The sequence below is a fragment of the Molossus molossus genome, unplaced genomic scaffold (assembly GCF_014108415.1).
Source record: "Molossus molossus isolate mMolMol1 unplaced genomic scaffold, mMolMol1.p scaffold_m16_p_11, whole genome shotgun sequence".
NCBI classification, from domain to species: Eukaryota; Metazoa; Chordata; class Mammalia; order Chiroptera; family Molossidae; genus Molossus; species Molossus molossus.
In genome coordinates, this window is record NW_023425346.1 from 91,890,456 (window position 1) to 91,915,171 (window position 24,716).

A 24,716-nucleotide genomic window follows, 5' to 3' on the forward strand; every position below is an offset into this window, starting at 1 on the left:
TATCTCTAAGATAATGCTTTCTAAGAGTTTGGGGGTCATGTCATTTATGAATGGGGCCACCCAGGCAAGGAGCTGGGGCCACACATGGGGAGAAGGGGCAAGTGCAGCTCAGCTTGGGAGGCCCTGTGCGGGGTGAAGAGGCAGAACCCAAGAGCACTGATGCGGGAAGGGCCTAGAGGCGCCCTGGGAGCCCCCCAAGCTGCATCCTGGGAGTTCTCTGGGTTGGCCTGTGGGGGATTTTGCCCAAATAAAACCTCCTGCCCGCTCCCAGGTGCTCTGAGTCAGAACCTCTGTCCTCCCTGTCACCTCCCTCACCCTCCTGCCCCCATTCCCATGCCCTGTCTTGTCAGGCCGCACAGATGCCTCTAATCTCACCTCACAGCCTGTCCACCATTCTCTCAGGCAGGAAGCCTGGTTCATCGGGGGGGGGGGGGGGACAAATCTGGGGAATGAGGGCGACGGGAGGACAGAGGACACCTGGCTAGGACTTCACAGCCCTGCGGCCAGCCCTCTGACCCGTGGCCCCTGCCCTGGGCACCCACACTCCCAACTGGAGTCCTGACAGCCCTTCCCGTTCTGATCACGCTCAGTTCAGGTTCTGGCCAGCAACACTTGGCCCTGATGCTCACTGCAGGGGGCAGCTGGTCCCCCGGGAGTGGGTGGGGGAAGCAGGGAGGGGACGGGAGAGCTTGGGCGCTGGGCTGGGGGTGGGGGTGGGGAAGAAGCTGGGCCCGGCCCCAGGGACCAGCTGGGCAATGAGCCGGGGAAGCAGCCAGGAGGCTAAATGAGGGAGATTATCACCCAACTGCAGCCGGGCAGAGAGGGAGGCAGGCAGGGAAGCGGGGAGAGGGAGGGAGAAAGGACGGAGCCGGAGGAAAAGAGGGTGTAGTGGGCCAGGGGGGAAAACAGGAGACACTGGAGTGGGGGAAGGCCAAAGGATGGGCTGAAGGTATTGGGGGGTGCTGCCACTGAGCATAACCTGCTTCCCAGGAGTCAGGATGATGGAGACTTGGGGACAACTGGGGGTAGCTGTCCGTGGGGCAGAGGTGGGGCTGTGTGCCCTTCCACTTTTCCAGTGGCCTGGAGCTACCCCTGCTCCCCACACCAGGCCACCACTCAACTTCGTGCCCTCTGGAGGTCGAAGGCTCCCTGCCAGGCCCTCAGGAGCAGAGAGGGCGTGCTTTTGGCTCGTGATGGAGGCCAGTGTGCGGAGGGGAGTGTGACTGTGATCTCTATGGATGGTAGGGTGACTTAGGGATGTGCACGAGTCCAGGGCAGCAGCAAGGACTGGGGAAAGCTCGGAGGGTAGCTCCCTGCTTTCTTGGCTGAGCCCCAGACTGAAGTAACCTTAAAAAAGCAATTAAATCACCTTTTTAAAAAAAAACAGTAAAGAAAAATCAATACTAGGAGAAAGGGGAAAAGAGAAGCTGGGGGAGGACAAGAAGGTGAGGGAAGAAGTGCTGGAAGGGTCGAGACTGAAAGTCTAGCAGGGAGGGCAAGCATGGGAGGGGCTACCTGGGCAGGAGGCAGAGAAAGGGGGACTATGTGTGGTCACTTGGAGACTGAGTGTTGTTAACTCAGCAGCTGCTTCCAGTGCCAACTCCACTTTCCTTTTTGGGACCTTGCCAGATGCAGCCCCTGGCCCCAAGGGTCTTATCTCCCAGCTTGGGGGAGCTGGCTTGTGGGGAAGCCCAGCCATGGGGCCCCTGAGGAAGCTACTTTGATTAGAGGTTGGGGACAATCCCTGCAAAGTGCCATGCATGGCCAGGGTGTGTGTGGGGGTGGGTCCATGCTGGGGTGACCTGTGATGACTGAAGGGCTGACCTGGTCTTGCAGCCAAGGCTGGGCAGAGTGGCCCCCTGCTCTCCCCACCCCCCGTGGAGCTCTCCCCAGCCCCTCCTCCAGGGCCAGGCAGGGGCTGTGACCCGAGGGGCAGGCCTGACGCCTGACACGAGAGGGGTGGCCACCGGGCAGCAGGTGGACCTCAGGCTCTAATCCCCAGCAGCTGCAGTTTCCCTCAGATCGATTCCCTTCTCACTTTTTTTTCAGCTGCTGGTTCCGCGGCTCGGATCGATGGAGCCGCCTCCCCCGCCCCTCTGAGCTTCCTCTCCCTGCTGCTCATTAGCGCCCCGATTAATCAGCCCCCCCTCGTTTCCTCTAGGGGACAAGTGCTTCCCCCCCTTGAGGCCTCATGCTTTCACAGGGCACCTCAGATCACAAGCTGCTCACTGTGACCACCCCACCCTGGGGGCACTGAGACACCTCCTCCTGGCCTGCCAAAAGGGGCTGTCCCTGCCTTTGATAATACCCCACATGCCTGCCTCCCCTCCGCAGGAGGGCAGCCACCCCAGGCTCCCTAGCCCACTCTGTGGGGGACACCCTCTGCATTGGTTCTTTAGGATTGCACTCCTTACCATCCAAGCCTGCACATTTCAACTCCCTCCAACATCCACATTTGGCCTCTGTGCTCCCTGGCCTGTTCACTCAACAGCATCCTCCCACCCCAGCCTGGCTGTGGCTAGAAATTTGGGTAACATTTGAAGCAAAGTCAGCCAGGGTGTCCTCTGTCCCAGACATGGGAATGACCAAGTTGGGGGTAGGGCGGGTGGGGGAGGGGCGCCAGTGTCCCAGAGCGGGCAAGGTATGGTGGGTGTGCAAGTCAGGAGCAAAGCTCTGGGGAAGCTAAGGATCTTGGTGGCCTCACTGTTGTCCCCTTGTCTGTCTGTCCTGCCTTCTTCTGCACCGCCCCCCCTCCCCATTCAAACAAGTGGCTCTCCCAAGGAGTTTCTAGAAGCTGCTGTGAGTAGGGTAGTGGGGTCAGGTGGTGGCTGGATGCTGGAGTCAGGAGTTAGGGAGACCGGGAGCTGGAGCTGCTGACCCCTCCTGGGGTGTGGTCCAGAAAAGTGGCAGAATGAGCTGAGGACTCTGAGTGTGCAGCACTCTTTCTTGGGTGGCCTGGGAGTGGGGCCATGTGAGGACCCCATGAATGGCTAGGGCAGAGCAAGAGTTTGGGGGCAACTCAACAAGGTCTCTAGCAGGGACCAGGAATCCCTGTCCTGGGCTGGGGGCTGCCTCCTCCCCTGGCCTGGCTCCTGCCGCCCGTGCTGCCGGTGAAACGCTGTTGACATGTCCTGAATTATTAAGCACGGGGTGGGCTCCGGAGCACATGCTGAGCGGAGCGGCTGGGGCTGCACGGCGTGGCGGAGCAGCTCACTCGCTTGCTCGCAGGGACACACGCAGGGGCTGACAGCTGTGCTGGTGCTGATAAGGGAAGCCACAAGGAGACGATCGAGGAGAGAGACAAGCGGCGGCAGAGGCAGCAGCGGCAGAGGCACCAGGGCTGCGGAGCTGCTGGGAGTGGGAGTGACTCCCCCACCTCGGGCCCCCACCCTGTCCCCATCCTCCTCCAGCTTGCCCTGAGTTTAGAAGAGCAGCCGCTGCCACCACCGACACTCCGGAGGGCACCGGGGGCTGCTGGCCAGGGAGGGACAGGGGCAGGGAGGCTCTGGCCAGTCCCAGCAGCCGGGGACAGATGCCGATCGAGATTGTGTGCAAAATCAAATTTGCAGAGGAGGATGCGAAACCCAAGGAGAAGGAGGCAGGGGATGAGCAGAGCCTTTTGGGGGCTGCGCAGGGGGCAGCAGCGACCCGGGACCTGGCCACCTTTGCCAGCAGGAGCACTCTGCATGGGCTGGGCCGGGCCTGTGGCCCAGGCCCCCATGGACTTCGTAGAACCCTGTGGGCACTGGCTCTATTCACCTCGCTGACTGCCTTCCTGTACCAGGCAGCAGGCCTGGCCCGGGGCTACCTGACCTGGCCTCACCTGGTGGCAATGGATCCCGCCACACCAGCGCCAGTGGCGGGCTTCCCGGCTGTCACCCTCTGCAACATCAACCGCTTCCGGCACTCAGCACTCAGCGACGCTGACATCTTCCACCTGGCCAATCTGACAGGACTGCCCCCCAAAGACCGGGACGGGCACCGTGCCGCTGGCCTGCGCTACCCGGAGCCTGACATGGTAGACATCCTCAACCGCACTGGCCACCAGCTTGCCGACATGCTCAAGAGCTGCAACTTCAGTGGACATCACTGCTCCGCCAGCAACTTCTCCGTGGTGAGTCCTGCCAGCTGGCCCGCCTGGCCTGGGTGGCCAGAAGCTGGCGGAGGGTGGTGGTGGTGCGTGGGGGCATCCTCAACAGGGTTTCCCTTCCTTCCGCCACCAGAGGCTGGCCTCGAGCTTCCCCCAAGCCTGGTGTTTCCCTCTGGCTCCCCAGCCATGGAGCAGGGGACACTCAGGGGCTTACCCTGGTGCTGCTGCTGTTCCTCTTCTTGGTTTTGCTGCCGCTGCAGTGCCCAGGTCTGAGGCTGGGGGTCCTGGAGGGGGCCCAGGGGCCCCCAAGCTGGTCAGCGGGCAGGGAAGGAATGCACCATGCCAAGGCTGGACCAACTGACCCCACTTTTCTTCTGTGGCTTCTGGATTCTTCTCCTTACCAAATGAGGGTGATGGGGAGAAGGTGTTTGGGGGCTCCAGCAAGGGAGGGACCCGGACTGCCTGCTGGGGAACTGGCCCGACCGGCAGGCTGGATAAAGAGGATCTTCGTGGACACTGGGTGCCAGTGTCTCTTCTGTCTCTGTGTCTCTCACACACACCCCCTTTCACAGACTCCCTCACACATCCCTCTTTCATGCTACCCCTCTGGCTTCTCCCACTTTCCAGTCCCTCCCTCTGTTTCCTGATTCCTGCTGCTCCCTTGCCCGGCTCTGGCTCTGACACTGAGAATCACTCATTCACTCTTATGTGCATGGCTCACCCTCACGGCTGCCCAGCACACACACACACACACACACACACACACACACACCTCTACAGCTCAGGACACAGTTTCCTGCACACTCCCTGTCACACACAGTGTCCCTGCCACGACACTCACGTGCACACCTGCACGCCCACACATCTAGAGAGCTACTTGTCTCTGTGCCCACATCCCAGCTCTTACCTCGCTGCCAAGGACAGGGCCATGCTGGGATACCATGCCCTCTTGTGATACCCCCCATCTATCTCAACCCCTGCTCCCCCTGTGGGGACTGCTGCTGCCGTCTCGGAGTATGTGAGTGTGGGGGTGTGTCTTGTGTGCTGTCTGTCTGTCAGTGCTCCATTCACCCAGCCACGAGGGAGCTGTTATTCCTGGTGCTCAAGATGCCTATCTCAGTCCCGTGTATTGTGCATGTGTGTTTTCATGCATGTTACCACTGCCCAGACACATACCCACATATGTGTTGTCAACATGGTGCTATCTCCAGCCCAGCCTCCAGGGCTAGCCCAAGAGATGGAGGACTTTCCCTCCGTCTGGCCGGGTCACCCCTGCCCGGGCTCTCACTCACTCACTGCCTCAGTATCACCAGGCAACACGTCCCACTAGGTGCCCGCAGCCTCTGGGTCCTCCTGCCATTCGGTGGGGGGAGTTGGGTAGAAATGGGGGAAGGAACAGAGGGAGAACGTTGTGTTGGGAGAGGAGACAGGGGCACTGACCTCTCATCCAGCTACGAACCCCCTCTTTGACGAAAAAGTCACTGCTCCCAAAGCCGGGGCTGTGAGTGTCCCCCAAAAGAGATGGGGTGCGGAGTGTGAATGTGGACTTTCAGATCCGTGGGGCTCCTCTATGCGACATCCTCACCCCTCTGAGTTAGGGGGACAGAGCCCGGTTTTAGCAGGTGCCGTTGGGGCAGAAATCAATGGGGGCTTTGTGTCCCTGGGCTGCGGTTTGTGTCCCAGGCCCTGGCTGGGGTGGGAAGGGAAGGAGAGGGTGAAGAAACCTCAGTGTGAGGGGAGGGAGGAAGAGATGAAAGGACAAGGGAGTTAGGTGAGGGAGGCAGGGGCTTCCTGCCTGGCCTTCAGGAAAGGAGCAGGTGCCAGAGGTGATGGGAAGAGGGAGTCCCCTGATCAAGGCTGGCGAGTCCCTCTGAATCCTGGGGATGCCCCAGCAGGAATAAAGGTGGATTTCCCACAGGCCCTTATGTACGCTGGGGCTGGAGAGAGGAGGATAGTACAAGTCTGTGGGTCTCGGCTGTGCAGCAGGAGGATGAGAGGCGGAGGGGCAAAGCAAGCATTGAGGGGAAGGAATTTCTCTTTGGATCCTGCTCCCCCTGTCCCTCACCTAACCTAGACCTCATACCCTCTGCCTGTACCCCACCCCTCATCTGCTGGGTGCAATTGTCCATCGGACCTGGCGTTCTAGGGCTGAGACTGCTGCCGATTCACAGGGTCTGGGACTACGGGTTGGGATGGGGACCCATGATCTATGGCAGCGGGGAAGACGGGGTATATTGTGGCAAGATGGGAGGAGGGGCACGGAGACAAAGACGTGGGGTCTCTGATGAGGGCATGAGGTCCTTTATGCACTGTGGTGAGAACGTGGAGCCATGATAGAGATTTGGGATCTATGGTGGGGCGATGGGTACAGGGACTAGCTGGCGAGAACGGCCAAGGCGTGAGTGGTGAAATGGGCAGTGACCGAGACAGGCTTTGGGTGAGGGGCTGTTGTGTGTTTTCTGTTGCTTTTCCTGTTTCCTCCTCTCCACTCCCACTCTGCGGTGACCTTTCCTCCGGAATCCAAGTTAATAAATGTCACATTTTCCAGCCTATTTTTACTCCGGGTAATGCACCCTCCCCCAGTGCCCTAAGTTGCTGCTCTTGCTTCTATTACCACTGCGATAGCTCTCCCCCACCCCCACCCCCAAGCTCCCTGACATCCCCTCACTGACTCCCATTCAGTTACTTACTCAATTAATCAACATGGTGTTCTGAGCAACTACCACGTGCCAGGCTCCCTGCCAGGTGCTGCGGGCAGAACAAAGAAGGGAAGCCCTGGTCACCAGTCCCTGTCCTCAACCAGCCTACAGTCTTGTAGTGGAATGGGGACAGGACCGCTCAAAAGCTTAACCAACCATGCAAGAGTTAACCAGCCATGCAAGCCAAGTGGTGTCGTGAGGTGCTGGGATTAATGGCCAAACTAGGTACATGGACAGTAAGAGCCTGAGTTCAGAGAGGGAGGCTGCTCTGGGCCGAAGAGAACTGGGAAGGTTCAAGGAATGAGCCAGGCTGGGCTGGGCGAGGTTTGGAGAAGAGAGGGAGAGGAGATGGCTCCTGGGTGGTGAGGATGCTCTCCCCTCTTTACCCATGCTCCCCTCCACCTAGCCCTTCCCCCTCCTTACACAGTCTCCTATCAACCCACTCCCACCTCCACCTCCTAATTTCACCACCACCTGTATGTTCTCCCCTTCTTCCCCGATTTCTTCCACCATCTGCTCCCTGCCCTAGTGCTCCAGCCCCTTCTTCACTTACCCCGCTGCGGCTTGCTCTCGGCCTGCCCGCTTACTAGAAGGCAGAAATCTCTTTCTTCCTAGGGTCATTTCTTTAGCTCTAAAATGCAAGGATGACTCTAAAATTCACCGTCTCCTCTCAGCTGGGGACTGTACGGTATGGCAGTCAAGTGTGTGGGTTCCGGAGCCAGACCATGTGGATTCGAACCTCAGCTCTGCCCTTTCAGCTGTGTGCCTTTGGAGGAGGCAGAAAGCTTCCCTAAGCATCACTTTCCCGTCGTCATTAAATAGAATATTAGAACGTAAAAAAAATGTGGGTGGTTGTGAGGATTAAAGAGATGGTTCAGCACACTGCTTGGCAGGCACATAGTGTGCACTTCGGAAGTGTCAGCTGTTAAAATGCCACCACCCCGACTCCTGGCTCTTTTAACCTGACTGTTTTCTGCACCACCTGCTGTTTTCTGATCCATACCATGGCATCTTTGCTCCTCTTCATCACCAGCTTCCCCCTTTCTAACCCTCAGGCCCATAACTCTCCCCCTTTCCTGTTATAGCATTCCCACGCTCTCCAACCCTCCCCCATTTCCATGCACGTGTGCACAGGTGCAGGCGTGTGGGTACACCTTGAGATCACTGCTAGCCCACAGGACATTCTGTGATGACGGAAGTGCTCGGTATCTGCATTGCCCCACATGGTAGTCACTGGCCACCCCGGCTATTGAGCATCTGAAATGTGATTAGTGTGACAGAGAAAATGAATGTTCAATTCCAACAGCCTCATGTGGCTAGTAGCTGCTGCATTGGACAGTGCGGCTCTGGTCCTAGGAAGGAGGTTCAGACTGCCGGATTGGGCGGGGCGAGGAACTCCAACTGGTATCAAAGATTATAAGGTGACAGCTGCGGGCTGTGATTGGAAGCCCAGAATCTAATTTCTGGGCTCAGGTCCCAGGTTGAGCTGAGGACGGGGCCTGTGTATGGGGACATAGAGGTGTCCCACTACACCACATGAGCAGTACACCTTTCTTTTCAGGTGCAAGATATGACCTTGGTCTTTTCCATTTCATTGTCTGGAAAACAGAGGCATGGGGGAGATGGAGAATCCTTGAGGAGACATGAGTAGGATCTTGCCCTTCTCTGGGGTCCAGGCAGCCCCTAGAGGGGCAGATAACCAGGGACCTGTGGGCACCTCACTGTCTCCATTTCCTCTGGGCTCTGACTTCCCTCCCCCTTCCAACCCTCCTTCTGCACATGCTGGTGACTGCCGAGACTATTAATCACTCGCCCTGTTCTCTTCCTCTCTACTAATCAGGCACAATTAGACAAGGCCTCTTCCAGCTGGGCAGTCCCCCTCCCTGTCCTTCTCCCTCCTCTCCCAGCTCCACCCCAGCTGCCGCCAGGACAGCTCTGAGGCAAGGGGAGCCCTCTGTCACTCTCTGGCTCCCCTAGCCCTCAAGTCAAGGCCCCTTAGCAAACCCCTGCCTTCTGTCCAAGCTTCCTCCTGAGCCTGTTCCCTTTCCTGGTGTGGTCAGGCCAACAGTCTCTGACCCCTCCGCTTGGTTGTGGGAGGGGCTACTTCACACACATTCCAAATCCATACCTTTGCCACTGGCTCTGAGGGCCTGAGGGCTGCCCCTTGCCTCCTGGACTCTGGAAGGTGCAGGGCTCCTTCCAGATGAGCTGACCTCTACTCACCACCCCTTGTCCAGCTCTCTGTCCCTCCGGCCCCATTTTCTCCTGAGGCATGAAACTTGAGAACCTTTCATTCAACATCTAGTTCAGGGTTGGTCCTGCCTTCAGGAGCCAGGCAGGTCAGGTTGAGGAGGGCATCCATAGGGAAGGGTGGGGTCTGAGGAGAACTGAAATCTCTTCCAATTTGTCCACAGAACTGAAAATCTCTTCCAGTTTGTCCAGAGAAGTCCTGAGCCTTGATTATTTTAATAAAATTTTCCCTGATTAACAAAAAACAAACTCACCCTGGCCGGTTTGGCTCAGCGGTTGGAGTGTCGGCCTGCGGACTAGAGGGTTCCGGGTTCGGTTCCCGCTAGGGACACGTACCAAAAACAAAACAAAACAAAACAAAACAAAACAAAAAAACCTCTGTGGGGTACCTACAACTCACAGATTGCAGAAACCCAGTGTACTAGCCCTCACCCTCTGCACGGTCACTGGCTGCTGCCCCTCAGGCCCTCCTGGAGGGGGCGCTCTCAGTCCGGCTGCTTCTCATTGGCCAGTGGAGCTGGCCGGGCATTTAAGTGGTGTTGGCGGAGCAGCCAAGGGCAGGGGCTGTTACTGTTACAGAGGGCTGGTCTGCAAGGGCAGCGGGAGGGCCATGAGGACGTGCCCCACCCAACCCCACTCAGCAGCCCCGTGGCCTCTTCATTAATCAGGAATCAGCCCCGAGCTGGGCTCATTATCAGCTCAGCTTCTCCCGGCACTGCCGGAAGACGCTGATTAGCATTTGAAGAAATGGCCCCCACGTCCCCCTCCCGTCCTTTCTCTTTCTCCCCTACCCGTGCTCCTTTCTGGACTCCCACCCCTGCCCTTACGCGTCCCGGTGGAATCTGCTCCCCCTGGTGGCTGGAGGCAGGGTTGCCTCTGATGGACCCAGGCTGGGGGCAGGAAGGGTCAGTAATGGAGACCAGGGAGGTGGGAGCACCCTACGGAGCATCAGAACCTCGGGGTTGCTCCGATTGAGACCCCTGGGCGAAGGGAGGGAGTGAATGTCGGGTGCAGACTAAGGGTGGTCAAGGAGAGATGGACAGCCACCCTCGAGGAGGGGAGGAGAGGGCAGCCTCAGGCTGGTGAGTTATCAGTGTTTCCCTGCCCTACCAGGCTCTTCCGGCAGTGCCACCTCCTTAAAGCAGATGGGGTGGGGACAGCCAGAACCGTGGACAAGAGGCCCGAAGGTGGTTTTCTGGGTTATTTTATTTTTTTGCAAATCATGGTGCAGGCTTAGGGTCTTGGAACCATCCCAGATGAATGGGGGTGGGAAGGCAGGAGGAGGACAGAGACCCCGAGGGTGGAAATAGGAGGGTTCAGAGTGCTGTGTTTTCCAAAATGGGTAAAGGGTGTCTACACTTCTTACCCTGGCTCGCGGGCCAGAGGCTGGCAGCGCTGAAAATCCACCCCCTCCCCAAAATGTTCATCATGCCCTTGGGACACCCGGTTTGGGTTGGAGGGGGAGCCGTTCCAGAGAGACAGGCATGGGCTGCAGCAGCCGAGGCAGCAGCGAGAGTTCAGAGAGGAGCCACGGGATGATTAAGGGGAAATGGAGGATTGATTTAGGAGGAAAGATTAAAGGAGCTAAATCCGTGGCGCTTGGCTCAGCGGTGACTAAGCGTGGACAGGATAATAGCTTACAAATGTGTGAAAGGTGTAAATACCAAACGGGGGGAGGGGAGGCAGCTCGGCGGGCCAGGGGAGCAGGGACGGGGGCTAGGCAGCCCCCGAGAAGGCTGGGAACCCTCGGGGGCCCTCCCCCGTATTGCTGGCCCCTCTCTAGTGGGGGTGCATGGGGGAGGGAAACGGGGTGTCGGGGAACCCCAGGTTCCAAGCAGGGGTTTCGTTTCTGGGGCGCAACTTCGTCGGCCAGGCACTGCCCTCCAAGTCCCATTCCCGCCCCGCTGGTGACCTGAGGTCGAAGGTTCAAACCCCACCCGAGCCCCTCTGCGCCCGTCGTCTCCAGGCCTCTCCCTCCGCTCTCAGCCCGCCAGCCGGACCGGCTCTGCAGCCCTCTCCCGGGGCCCCGCCCCACCGTCCAGGCTTGCGTCCCCTCTCCCCTCCCGGGCCGGCCGGGTGGCGGTGGCTCCCACCGCGGTGGAAGCCTCTGGCGCCGCTGTGTGCGGAGGTCACTTTGCCGAGGAGCCGGGAGCCGAGGGAATGCAAATGAGGCAAACCCAGGGAGGAGAGCGGAGGAGCCCGGAGGAGACGGGAGGGAGGGCGCTCAGGCGCCGTGATGGATGCCTGCCCCGCGGGAGAGAGGAGGGGGCAGAAAACGCAAGGCGCTGGGTGCGGCCCTCAGGGTGCTGCTCTCTGGGTGGGGGTGGGCCCAGCCTGGACGCCCAAGGGTCTGTGCGGGGGTGGAGATTGGGGTGGGGGCGATGAGGCCCGGGGCAGTGCCCACCCACCCACCGCCACCACCACCACCACCACCTCCACCATCACTGCCTCTGCCACCTTCTCAGTCTGGGCTCCTGAACTCCCGCCCGGCTGGGGGCGTGTGCTCCACTGTGTAAGCAAAACTCTTAACGCATAACTTTGCATTGAGGGGCGGGAAAGTCAGGGAAGGACCTCATTACAAATTTAAAATATTCCCGCCTGAAAAATTGACTTTCTAGGGTTTAAGGCCAAGGCAGCTGTTACATGGGAGTAGGTTTGGTCGTTTTACCTGCGTCCTGGAATCACAGCGTTCTTTCGCGCGGCCCCAGCCTCTCCCTGGCTCCCAGCTCCGGCTCAGCCTGGACTCACACGGCCCAGACCCAGCTCCTACTTTTCTTCCACCTCCTCTCACATATTTCCATGTGAACAAACCCTGCCCCCATTTCCTCCTAGACCCACCGCACTTCTACCCTAGAGTGGAGCTCACCCAAAAAGCACGTGGAGACTGTGGGGGTGAGGGGTGGGGGACTCTGTTGGCCATGTGGTAAGGGAAGGGGCCAGGCCTGCTTGGGGAGAGGGTACTCTCCCTCTGTCTGACTCTGGCACGGTCTGGATGCCCTTCCTGGGTGGGTGATTGGGCTTGCTCTGGGGAGTTTTACTCTCCAACCCAGTTGAACCCCTGTTCCACTGTCAGAGGACAGGCACCAGTCCCCCATCTTAGCACCAATTGCAACTAGTAATGATCTGTCTATACCTGTGCATTTGGTGTTTTGTTGCCACTGCTTTGCACCTGGCTCAGAGTGTAAGTGTTCAATAAACACTTTTTGAATAAATGAATGTTTCTGCAGCTAGACAGGAAACTCCTTCAGGGCAGAGACGTCTGTTTTGTTCTCTGAATCATCCCCAGTACCAAGCACAGCTCCTGACACACTGTACAGGCTCAAGTGTCGGACAAATAAGTGTTGTTGGAACACACACCATTTCTTGAGCACCTACGGTTGGTTTGCCGATGCAGTGCCGGGTGTATGTATCTCATCACACAGTGACTGTGAGCACCAGACTGCCTGGTCCCCAGCTCCACCACATTGTGTGACCCAGGCAGGATCCCTACGGTCTCTGGGCCTCCTTTCTGGTCTGTAAAATGGAGATGATAAGAGATCTCCAGCTTAGGAATTTTGCGAGGATTAAGGAGTTAATAGAGCACGTAGGACTGTGCTTGACACAGAATAAACACTAAATAAATATTAGCTGTGGCTCTTATTTATGTACATCGTCTCTTTCCTCATAATACCTCTGAAGGGTGCCTATTATTACTCCCATTTTACAGATGAGAAATGGAGGATCCAAGAGGTTAAATGACTGAGACCAAATCCCACAGACAGTAAGGGCAGGGCCCAGGTGTGAACCACATTGGGCTTCTGGCCTGTGCCCGCCTCCCCCTCCCCGAGCTTCTTCCCATCTGGTGGGAGAGCCCTCTCTCAGAGCCTGGGAGTATCGTTTTTTGCAGAAGTTTGTTCTCTACGAAGCACTGCCTCTCCCAAATTGCCGAGAGAGCCTTTAGCAAGGTGCATGAGGCCCTGTGAGAACGGGCCTGGCGGGAATCCAAGATCAAAATGGCTGCACCATCTTGGCAGGAAGCTCCGTCCCCCAAATGGGCTCCCCCTTTTCTTGAGCACTCACTCAAAACTGATCTCTAGTCCTTGTGACCAATATTAGGAAAAGGAATGCCCATGCCCCTTCTATAGATGAGAGATCCAAGGCTCAGAGAGGTTAAATCACCACCCAAGGTTGTTTGTTCAAGTTGGCGGCAGAGCCAGGATTTGAACCCTGTTTTGTCAGACTTCAAAATATGTGCCTCTGCGCCCATGTTATGAGCTTATGTGGCTCTGTTTCTGGCACTGCATGCAGTAGTCAATCTCTGCCCCAGCTTGGTTCTTATTGGTCTCTACAGCACTCTTATTACTAATATTGAGGCATCATGTATAGGATTTCACTTTGCAAATGGCTTTCATACATTTTGTCTATTTTGAGACTTACAACCACCCTGTGAAATAAATCAAGCAGGAATTTCTATCCTCACTTGACAGACGAGGAAACTGAGGTCCAGAGAAGTCAATAAATCACTTTACTAACCAAGCTTACACAGGCTGTCAGTGATGGAGCTGGGACCAGGGTCTCCTCACTCCCTGGGGGTGACTGAGGTTAGTAGAGAATGCTGGAGCCCCTGAGTTGGGGGCAGGGTTGTCCTTCTGAATTTGCCCCTTTTTTTCTGTGTGCCCTTAGATATATACCTTGCCATCTCTAGGCTTCTTTGTACAGTGGGGTTTTGGACTGAGTGACTTCCAAGTTCCTCCAACGCAGACACCCCAGGCTTTCTGAGTTGGCAGCATCTTTCTTCCTCTGCCCCGTGAGGATAGAGAAGGAGGAGACTTCGAACCTGGCGGCTTGTGCCACCCCTGACTAATACTGGGCTGGGAGCTCTCCAGCCTTGGGGTGCTAGTCCTAATCCCGGGTATGTGAAGATGCACCCCCTTCGACTGGACCCCAGGGCAGTGCAGGGCTGCAGGGCAAGGATCCCAGGGGCCCGAGAGGCATGGGGCCGGCCTGCAGCAGAGGAGTGCTGGTGGAATTTCGGGGGAAATAAAGCTGCCATGGAAAAGGGGGGAGTTGTCAGTGCCTTGGCAGAGGCAGGGTGCCCAAAAAGCTGTGTAGATAAAGCCCAGGCTGCAGATTAGCTCTGGGATTAGCCTAGCCTCTGCTGCTCCTGGTCGCTCTTATCTCCTGGAGGCTGGGCCCTCTCCCTCAAAGCTCTGAGCCCTGGACCTCCTAATTGCCTGTTAACCCCATGAGCTCTGTGACTGCAGGGAGGATGAGGGGTGGGGGTGGGGTGGCAGAAAATGCAGGCAAACCAGCCAGGGGAATGGGAGCTGTGGATAGATGGATCTCAAGGGACTGAGAAAGCCACTGCTCAGATCTCTCCCCGCCCCTGAGCATTGACTGGGGCAGACCTGGAGGAAGGGCAGGAGGGGAGAGCACCAGAGGAGGGGTCCCTGGCTGGAGGGGTCGAGGCAGCCTCAGGCCCAGGGAAAAGTCTACGAGGAAGATAGGAGGCAGAGACTGGACAGCTGGACTAAGGGACAGACAGAGAGGAAAGGAGGAAAGCATACAAGACGGAGGTGTAGGTGGCAAAGGAATGGGGCGTGGAGTGGGTGTAGGGGACAGGTAGGCAGGCCAATGGGAGGGAAAGACAGAGGCTAGGGGGATGGACAGGCCAACAAAAAGCAAGGCGCAGAGAAAGAGAGGCCAGATGGGTAATTGATTAAATGCTGAGGACAGATAGGCCGGGAGGAGGGACTTGAAAGACAGAGATCAGGGGACAGAGGCTAGGGAGACAGACCCAGAGCAGGTCCAGGCTATAGGGGGGTGGGGACGGGGTAGTCAGAGAGGGACAGGCAGAGGCTGGCAGAAGGAAGGTGGTGGAGGGGTCCAAGCGTCTGCACGCAGCACAGATTCTCATCAAGCAGCTGTGCAGCCTAGGTCCAGAAGGGCTCTGGGAGGCCATGTGCTCAGCCAAGGCCAGGAGGGTAGACCTAGGAACTAAGGCAGAGAGCAAGGAAGGGCAGAGGAGGAGGAGGTGAGGTCTGAGATGGGGACAAGGTCCAGAGGCTGAGGGCTGGTGATGAGTGATCTGGAGACATCCCCTCAACCCATCAAGGCATATCCTGGCCTGAAACCTCCCCTTTCCATGGCTGAGCCCTGAACTCTCAACTCCTGTACACATGCCCTCCTTCCAGGCCAGTCCGTGGGGAGAGAGCAGTGGACAGCCAGTGGGACCTTGTGGCAGAGTGGCCGTGCCGTCTCCATGGAAGAGGATGTGGGCTGTGCTGCCACAAATGTTCTGCCACTTAGGAGCTGGAGGCTCCACCTGCTGCTGCCTGCCTGGCCCAGGGACCGTCTCCAGAGCAACGTTCTGCTCTGCCCAGCAGTTGGGCCTGACCCGGGCTGTGCAGGTGGCCTAGCCCTGCCAGTCTGGCCTGCCCATTTCCTGCAAAGTATACCCATCAGACGCAGAGTCCTTCCACCCATCTCCATTTGTCACACACACTCTGCACAGCCACCTCGAGGCAGGGATGCCAGATAACCACTCCCCTCTAAAGCCATTAGAGCCAAAGCCTTCCCCCCTGGCCTGGCCCTGCACAGGGCTGGGCTCGGCGTCATGCAATATGTGTCCGAGTGTACATGTTGAAGGTATCGGGTAGGGAGGCAGCCCCCAATCCACCCAGGGTCAGGAATCTACCTGAGTCATTCATTCACTGAACACTACTGGGTGTTTTTATAAGCTTTGGCATCGAGCTCAGTTCTGTTTGAATCTCTGCTGTCATTTATTTGCTGTATATCCTTAGCCTAGTCACTTGCCCTCTCTAAGGGTCCTCATCATTAAATGGAGGCAATAATACTTACCTCACATGGTTGTCTTGGAAGCTCAAAGGAGGAAATGGATCACAGGCACGTCGCACAGACCTGGTACAAAGAGGGGATGTTTGACAGGGTTCACTTTGCACTTCTTCCCTCCATCTTGTGTCTCCTGCAAACTGTGCTGGGCGGTGGGAAGGCCGATGGTGATGCCGGGCTCCGGCCTCCGCAGCCCACTGTCCTGTGGATGAGGCTAAGTTGTGGAAAGACCATGAGTCGCTGCTGGTCAGGGCTGGGCCGAGGTGGTGCAGCATGCTGGGGGACACGAGTGAGCAGTTTACTACTCTAGTCCCCCACTCGGCTCATGCCTTGTTTAGCCTCTCAACTGAAGCATATGCTCAAAACTGTCTGCATCAGCAAAAGCAGAATCCAACATCTTGGTCCAGAATAAGAAGAGGGTGGGTGCTTTGAAATTTGGTGCAAATACTTATATATTCCCTTCTGCCTCTCCCACACCATTAGGGACCCAGAAATCTTGCACCCAGCCCCCTTCAGGGTTCCCCTCTCTCTGGTGAGATCCTGAGTCTAGCTGGACTCGCCCCCTGCCACCCCTCTTCATCTAGGGCCTTTTTACTCAAAGTGCACCCAGCGGGTGGCGAGAAATGCCACCAGTCCTGCCTCCCAGTACCTTTAACACACAGAATCTGCATTTGTCAAGATGCCAGGTGCTCTGTGTGCAGGTGGCCACACTGAAGCTTGAGAGGCACTGATCTTGGAGACTTGGGCAGACCGGCTCACCTCTTCGAGCCTGTTTCCTCATCTGCAGGACACAGTGTGGCTGTGAGGATGCAGTTGTGTGTTGTGCATTTAGCACCGTGCCTGGGCCAGAGAGAGCGCCCTGGAACTGCCAGTGATGCCCTCGACTGCCCCACGGACGGACACACGGCAGGCAGTTGGCCAGGGGTGACGCTGAGAGGAGTCAGGAACTGGAACCCGGAAGATGTGAGGATGCAGGAAGAGGGGAGGGGCAGATGAGGAAGTGAGGAATTGAGAGGCAGCAGATGCGAAGAAGAAAGAGTGAGGAAGGTGTGGAGAGGAGGAGAGTGGAAGGGACGGAGGGATGGAGCAAAGGGGATGGGGGTTGGGTCCTATTTCAGCCGGATGAAGCTGAAACAAGAGTGGAGGCCTGCGGTAGGGTAGATCAGTGGTGGGGGATCAGGCACGTGCATCTACATGAATGTCACCTCTCCCACTGACCAGCGGTGTGACCCTTGAGCAAATCACATCACCTCTCTGAGCTGCCGTTTCCTGTCTGTAATAACCTGGCTAATCCAACCTACCTCATAGCAGGGTTGCTGAGTGGATAAAATGGGGCAGCAGTGGAGGTGGCCATGTTCTGTGAACTGCACGGTGCTTGTTTTGTTTTAGGATCCGGAGGAAGGTATTGGGGTGATACAAGAACCGTGTGAGCGGGGAGGATCTGCAGGGCGATGAACCTAGTGAAGATGGGAGACCTAACCTTGTCCTGCTACCAGGGTGCCCCCAGTCCCCCAGTTCTCAGCACTACTCACTCCCACTGCCCTCACCGCAGCCCCTCTCCCTTCTCCACCCTCCCTCTGAATCTAGGCATTTAGGATATCTTTTCCCTTGCATGCCTCATGCTTTTCTTCCCAGTTTTTGCCAGTGTAGAAATGTTCCCAAGGAGAGGGGATGGGGAGCGAGAGAGAGTGATTGAGTGCGCCGACCCCTGGCCCCAGGGAGGGTGCTGCTGGTGATGGGTTTGACACCGGGTCTGTGGGGTGAGCCACCTCTCCCTCAATCTCCTCCCCACCCCAGCTGCTGCGCAAATCCTCACCACAGCTAGTTCGCCAGCGGAGTCTCGACTTCCATCCCTGGGGCGCCAGCGCCATCTGGTGTCTATGCCATAGAACTCTCTGCAGAGTTAGAAGATGGGCTTCGTACAGCGCTGCAGTAACTACTTCTGTGTCCTTTGCGTTCCTCTGGGCACTGGGCCAGGTGCTGGGTACAGCAGACAGGCTCACTGCTCTCGTGCAGCATAAACTTTATTGATGAGGGAGAGATGGACATTGAACTAGGAGACAAACAGATAAACAAGATCATCACAGGTCTTGATAACTACTTTAAGCAAACCAACAAACATGTTGACTGATGGGTGGAGGGTGAAACTGAACGTGTGTGGTACATGGGTGTGCATATGAGGAAGGGACATTTAAGCTGAGGTTTAAGAGATGAACAGCTAGCCATGCCAAAATGGGAGGGGGAGGCACTCCAGGAGAGGGACCTGCATGAACCACGGCCAAGGAGGAAGGCGCACCGGGAGTTTGGATTTGTCAGAGAGCTGGGGGTGGAGTGGCAGGAGAGGTGGGCAAGGGCGACATCACATAGACACTTGCAGGCTAGGGAAGGAGTCTGGCTTTATTCTGTTGGGCTTTAAGCCGGCAGGTGCTACTGTGTGAGTGGCCTGGAGGCAGAGGCCAGTGTGGACAAAGAGAAACCAGTTAGGAGCCCACTGCGTGACCATGGTGGAAGGGGGGACACAGTATGGAAGGAAAGTGGATGGATTCTAAATAGATTTCAGAAGTAGAATTGCCCAAGACAGTTGCTGGTGGGGGCGAGGGTGGTTTTGAGGATTCTGACTTGAGAAATTTGGTAGAGTGGGACCCTTCATTCAGAGGAGGAGAATGGTGGTGTGTGTGTGTGGGGGGGGGTGGGGTGGATTTGAGAAGATGTTAAGAATTCTGCTATTGATTTGTTAAGCTGGAGATGCCTTTTAATCATCTAAGGGAGGATGTCAGCATAAAGATGGAGCTCAGGTGAGAAGCTGAGCTGTAGATCGATTGCTGGAATATGGCACAGGGCTGTCCAGGCAGTCTGGTGGCCCTCAGAGGCTGGGGGGACAGGGAACCCTAAGCCTAAGGAGTTGCCTTGGCCCCTCCTTCCATCTCTCCTTTTATTCTCTCTCGCCCCACAGGTCTATACTCGCTATGGGAAGTGTTATACTTTCAATGCAGATCCGCAGAGCTCCCTTCCCAGCCGGGCGGGGGGCATGGGCAGTGGCCTGGAGATAATGCTGGACATCCAGCAGGAGGAGTACCTGCCTATCTGGAGAGAGACAAGTATGCAGGCGGGTGGACAGAGCCAGCCTGGGGACTCTGGCCTGGGCCCCTGCCTGGGATGGCTTTGCAAATGACCCTGTCTCCACTGTGCAGACGAGACATCATTTGAGGCTGGTATCCGAGTGCAGATCCACAGCCAGGAGGAGCCACCCTATATCCACCAGCTGGGCTTCGGCGTGTCCCCAGGCTTCCAGACCTTCGTGTCCTGCCAGGAACAGCGGGTGAACACCTCCAGCTGGGCATTGGGTTGGGCATGGGGCTGGACCTTTGGGCTTAGAGAGGATGCTGACCAGACTTGCCCCCCCAAGCTCACAGTCCACCAGTCCACCCATGGACTTTGCTGGGGCTGTGGGCACTGGAGGGCCGGATGGGACTCCTGGGCATGACCCCATCATGCCCACCTCTGCAGCTGACCTATCTGCCCCAGCCCTGGGGCAACTGCCGGGCGGAGAGCGGGCTCAGGGAGCCTGAGCTTCAGGGCTACTCAGCCTACAGTGTGTCTGCCTGCCGGCTGCGCTGTGAAAAGGAGGCCGTGCTTCAGCGCTGCCACTGCCGAATGGTGCACATGCCAGGTGGGCACCCCACTTCCCTGCCAACCCTCTGTGCCACCCTGCCAGGCTCCAGAACCTCCAGGGGCAGAGGACCACTCATGTGCACGGGCAGGTGCATGTGTGCAACATGTGTGCATGTCTATACCCATGTGAGTGTACCCATGTGTTTGGGATTTTATGTATGTTTTAACATGTGCACACAGACGGCACACATGCATGGTGATATGTATTTATGCATACATGTACTCATGTACACCTGTATCTGTGTGTTTCTGGAGATTGCGTGCACGTGCTTGAACACGTACATATAAATTTGTGTGCATATGTTTGCACATCTATATGCATGTGTATATTTTCATGCTTTTATGCATGGGCATGTATACATTCATGCCTGCATATGTATGTGCAAATGTGTACATGTTGGGCATGTGTGTGCATGTGTGTGTGCACGCACAGTGTGCCAACATTTGGGAATGTGGTGGGGGAGAGGGGATGGAACCGTAGACTCCAGGAATAATCTTCTCTTCTTTCAGGCAACGAGACCATCTGCCCACCAAATATCTACATTGAGTGTGCCGACCACACATTGGGTCCGTGCTGCCTGCTCCCTTTTCTGCCTCTTATAACCCCCCTCTTTACCTCTCTGTCCACCCTTCTCTTAGTAGCTTTGGTTTTCTCCTCCTCTCTGTCTCTCCCTGGGGGATTCTTCCTGGGGTTTAAGCCTTATCCCATACCTCCAGGGGTCTGAGGACCTTTGCAGGTATGGACGTTTGGGTAAGTGGAGGCAACAGGGTGAGGGGTTGCAGAGAAGCCAGGCTTCTTGTCTTGGTTCAGCAAATGAGCTTGCCTCTCTGGGGAAGTGAAATTACTTCTTTCTTGGTATAAGGAAAAATGCATTGCTGGCTCTCAATGTGGGTAAGGCAGATGCCACCTTTCCATATGCCCTGTCTGATCTGCACTTCATTTGTTCGTTCGTTCGTTCGTTCATTCATTCATTCATTCATTCTATAGCCCTTTACAGCCTGCACTGGTGCTGGAGGTGAGACTGGGCTCTTGTGGAGCTCACTGCTGGCAAGGCTGTGGATAGGCTTTAAGACACTGTGTTAGTCCTTGGGTAGAGGAATCTCAGGGACTCTACAAGGCCCCAGGGAAGGACATGCAGCCCCACCTGGGAAGTCAGGGAGGATTCCTGGAGGAAGTGACAGAGACTGAGACTTGAAGGGTGCATAAGAGTCATCCAGGTGAAAAGGAAGACATGCTCTGGACAGTAAGAACAGTGCATGCTAGGGCTTTGTGGCTAGAGAGAGTGTCTGTCTATGAGACCGAAAGGTCCATGTGGCTGGAGGGCAGAGAACAGGTGGGGGAGGGGATGAGTAAGGTGGCTCTGAGAAGCCAACAATGGCTTAAAGCAAGGCAAGAATACTATCTGATTTTAGGAAGGTGACTGATTGGATGTGGAAAATGGATAGATGGGGAGTGAGCCTAGAAGCAGGGTGACTGCTCAGAAGAGCATCGCAATAATCCAGGTGATGGGGCCATGGGAGGAGAGAAGTGATGGGCCTGAGATGCTGAGACAGTAGAATCACATGCAGACCTTCTCTGTCTCACACACCAACTGTGGCAGTCAGAGGGGTGACTGAAGAATGTCTAGAGAAGGAACAGACGTGTGAGCAGGGATGAGTGAACCACAAGGGATGGTGAGACTCCACAGAACTAGCAACACCAGGGAGGCTTTACTCCTCCAGGCCTGGATGGGGACAGGAAGGGAGCCCTTCTGGAACCGAGAGAGGGCTGTGGTCTCCGGGGGACTGGTGGACAGGAGCTGTGCTCAGAGAGAAGGGATGAAGCCCCTGCTAACTACAGCCCGGCAGTAGGAAGTGGGGGAAGGAAATACCCTGGTATCTCTCCTCTCCTTGCCTTCTGACCCTGCTGGGGCCTCCCGCTGGCCACACCCAATCGAAAGGCAGAGGACCAGGGAGTGAGGTGATGCATTTGGCAGAGCTCAGCCTCCGGGGCACAGAGAAAGATGGAGGAGAATGGAGAGTGGGTTTGAAGGGGTGAACAGAGAAAACCCAGCACACTGAGCATACAAATCCTATCCATCTACTTGTTCTTTTGTCTGTCCATCTGTCCATTCGTCCAACCATCCATCCACCCATTCATCCTGGCATCCTCTCCAAGTCCCTTGTATGTCTGAGGCCTCATGTCTTTGATTAGCTCTGATGGATGGGCTGTGCCCTCTCTTTAAGCCATGAGGACCTCCCTGCCCCCAGGGAGCTGGAGGGCAGAGGGACAAGCCTGTGGGAGGGTGCCAGGGAGTTTTGCCTTCACCTACTTTCTTGGGTAGTATGAAGCTGGTCCAGGAAGGGGACCCCTCCCCCCCATCCACTTTCCTCTAGGCAGTGCCAGGCCTGGTCAGTAAAAGTCCTCAGTGTGGATGTGGCTGCCTCAGGACAGTCTGGGCCTTTGGGCCACCTGCCCCCAACCTCCCCCCCCCCCACTGCAGTTGGTGCCTCTGTGTTGCAGACTCCCTGGGTGGGGGCTCTGAGGGCCCGTGTTTCTGTCCTACTCCCTGCAACCTGACCCGCTACGGGAAAGAAATCTCCATGGTCAGGATTCCCAACAGGGGCTCAGCCCGGTACCTGGCCAGGAAGTACAACCGCAATGAGACCTACATACGGTATGTGTGTGCATGTGCGTGGCGGAGACGGGGAGGAGGCTGCATCTGTGTTAATAATGAGTCTCCTGCCAGGAATGCTTTCATAGTCCTTCTCTCCTAACTCCTACCCATTCTCCAAGTCACACCCTTTGTCTTCATCTCCAGGGAAGCCCTTGTTGGTCCAAACACCTTTCATTTGAGCCGCCTCAGCACCCTGCACCTATCTCTGTCATTGCACGTAGCCACTGTTTTGGAACTCTCCATTTGTGTCTTCTTCCCCAGCGACCTGGGGCTGTTAAATGCATGTTGAGGGAATGCTGTGCTGAGGGAGAGAAGCTGCAAGCTCTAAGAGAGGAATGAGGTGGCCTGCAGGAGGGGCCACACTGAGCACTGAGCACTGGGTCTGGTACCCTGCAGCCAATCTACAAACGCTGAGCATCCTCTGGGTGCTGGGCCCAGTGCTGGGTCCTGTGGGGACAGAGATGATTCCAACACAACCCGTGCCACAATCTGTGGATGAGCCCATGTGTGACGGTGCGGGGCTGCTTCTCAGGCCCCGGGAGAGACTGTTGTGCGTGGAGTAGGGGAAGCAGGGTAGGCATGAGCGGGGTCTCTGAAGACTGCAGATTTGTGAGAGGAAGAGGAAGGGGGGGAGGCATCCCAGTTAGAGAACTGTGGGATAGTGTGGAGATTGGCCTCAGTAGGAGGGGATAAGAAACAGATAAGAAAGCAGCTTAATAAGAAGGCACAGTGCAACAGATCATGAGCAGTCTTGGAAGTCTGGAGGAAGAGTTTTGGAGTGGACTATTGGGCAATAGGGAGCCAGTGAAGATTCTAGAGAGGTATAGGGATGAGCATTATTTGCTGCTTTAGAGGAGAAGGTAGGTGGGAATCTGCAGACCCAGGCATTCTTGCTCTTCCAGGCCTTTTGCTAACCCTCAAAGTGTGAAGCTAAATGTATCTGGAACTGCCTCCTCTCACAGCTGTAGGGAGTCTGAGGTAGTCCCCAGCTTCCCTGCACAGGGAGTCTCAGATCAGCATCTGCTGGGGCCTGGGATGTCCCTGCCAGCCACCTCCTTGGGAAGGTGGTCCCACATGGACAGCCTGCTTCCTGTCTCTGCAGAGAGAACTTCCTCGTCCTAGATGTCTTTTTTGAAGCCCTGACCTCTGAGGCCATGGAACAGCGAGCAGCCTATGGATTGTCAGCCCTGTTGGGTGAGACCTGGCCCAGGTTCCATGGGTGTGGATCAACTGGGCCTTCTCCCTCTGACCCTGCTTCCATGATCCCCAGGAGACCTCGGGGGGCAGATGGGCCTGTTCATCGGGGCCAGCATCCTCACACTACTGGAGATCCTGGACTACATCTATGAGGCAAGCAAGGGGCCTATCAGGGGCCATCGCAGTTAGTGGAGGATAGGAGAGGTTGTGGGGAAGGCAGACGGGTAGTGTGGGCTTCCTGGTGGAGCTGGCTGGCTGGGAGGTCAAGCTCTGGGTTCTTAGCCAGGGTCCCCTGACTCACTAGAAGGCTTGAGAATGCTGAAAAGTAGGGAGAAGGGGGTGGGGGAAGAGGAGCGGGGAGTCCTAGTGGGGGGTTGCTGGGCAGCAAGTCCTGTGGGTGAGCCTGGTTAGTTTCCTTTACCGAGTTTCCCAAGCCCACAACTATCCCCCCACCCTGAACCCCAAGGTGTCCTGGGACCGACTGAAGCGGGTGTGGCGTCGTCCCAAGACCCCCCTGCGGACCTCCACTGGGGGCATCTCCACCTTAGGGCTGCAGGAGCTGAAGGAGCAGGTGAGGATGAGCCCTGCTGAGTGTGCAGCCAGCGCCTTCTCCCAGCACAGAGTGCCCCCATGATTTCTGTATCAGCCTGTGAGAGGGGTTCCTGGCTCCCTTAGAGCCTCTGCCACAGGGGACAAGGAAAGGCTGGCTGTGTGAGGCTTGGAGGCGGGGCTTGAACTCTCCCTCTTCACCTTGCAGAGTCCCTGTCCAAACCGGGCCCGGGCTGAAGGAGGGGGAGCCAGCAACCTGCTCCCCAACCACCACCACCTGCATGGCCCCCCAGGAGGCCTCTTTGAAGACTTCGCTTGCTAGGATGATGCTGTGTCTGAAAGGACCCAGGAGTCTGGGACTTCTCCCTGCCTCCCAACATAGTCTCCTTCTGCTTCTGGGACAGAAGGCCTGGGGTCAGCCCAAGGCCAAGGGGAAGAGGGCAGTGCTCACTGGGAGGATACTCAGTTCCTGTTCTCACCAACCCTGGCACCAGCTGCTTCGCACAAGGGTCCTTCTTGTCCATACCCCCTCTCCCGAGGTTGGTGCCTAGGGAGGGCTGGAGAGCAGGCCATGGCCCCCCATGAAGGGGAGAAGGGAGAAGAGAGGGAGGTAGAAGTGGCCTACCCCAGAAGGGGTGGAACTCTCTGTACATTTGTATATATTTAGGGAGGATAGGGTGGGGGTGGGGGACAGATATAGAAGGTGGGTGGGGCTATGGGGATGGGTGATTCAGTGACAGCCAGGGTCCCAGCACTAGAGTCAGCAGGAGG

The 24,716-nt window shown here is 56.8% G+C and overlaps 1 protein-coding gene across 1 annotated transcript; it reads left to right on the forward strand.

The window, feature by feature from the left end:
• Positions 1–3,135: 3,135 nt before the first annotated feature.
• ASIC4 (acid sensing ion channel subunit family member 4) lies at positions 3,136–24,550 on the forward strand. Its single transcript, XM_036254341.1, has 10 exons — positions 3,136–4,114; positions 18,824–18,968; positions 19,062–19,189; positions 19,378–19,540; positions 20,053–20,109; positions 22,046–22,199; positions 23,302–23,393; positions 23,470–23,549; positions 23,863–23,967; positions 24,154–24,550. Exons 1-10 carry the CDS (start codon positions 3,533–3,535, stop codon positions 24,265–24,267), a joined length of 1,620 nt encoding a protein of 539 aa, XP_036110234.1. The 5' UTR covers positions 3,136–3,532; the 3' UTR covers positions 24,268–24,550.
• Positions 24,551–24,716: the final 166 nt, after the last annotated feature.

Bases quoted from the DNA above. Each gene is read 5' to 3' on its own strand.
- ASIC4 (XM_036254341.1), top strand. From the start codon at position 3,533: ATGCCGATCGAGATTGTGTGCAAAATCAAATTTGCAGAGGAGGATGCG. The intron at 18,969-19,061 runs GTATGCAGGCGG...TCCACTGTGCAG, and splicing joins GCCTATCTGGAGAGAGACAA to ACGAGACATCATTTGAGGCT. The intron at 20,110-22,045 runs GTCCGTGCTGCC...TCTGTGTTGCAG, and splicing joins GTGTGCCGACCACACATTGG to ACTCCCTGGGTGGGGGCTCT.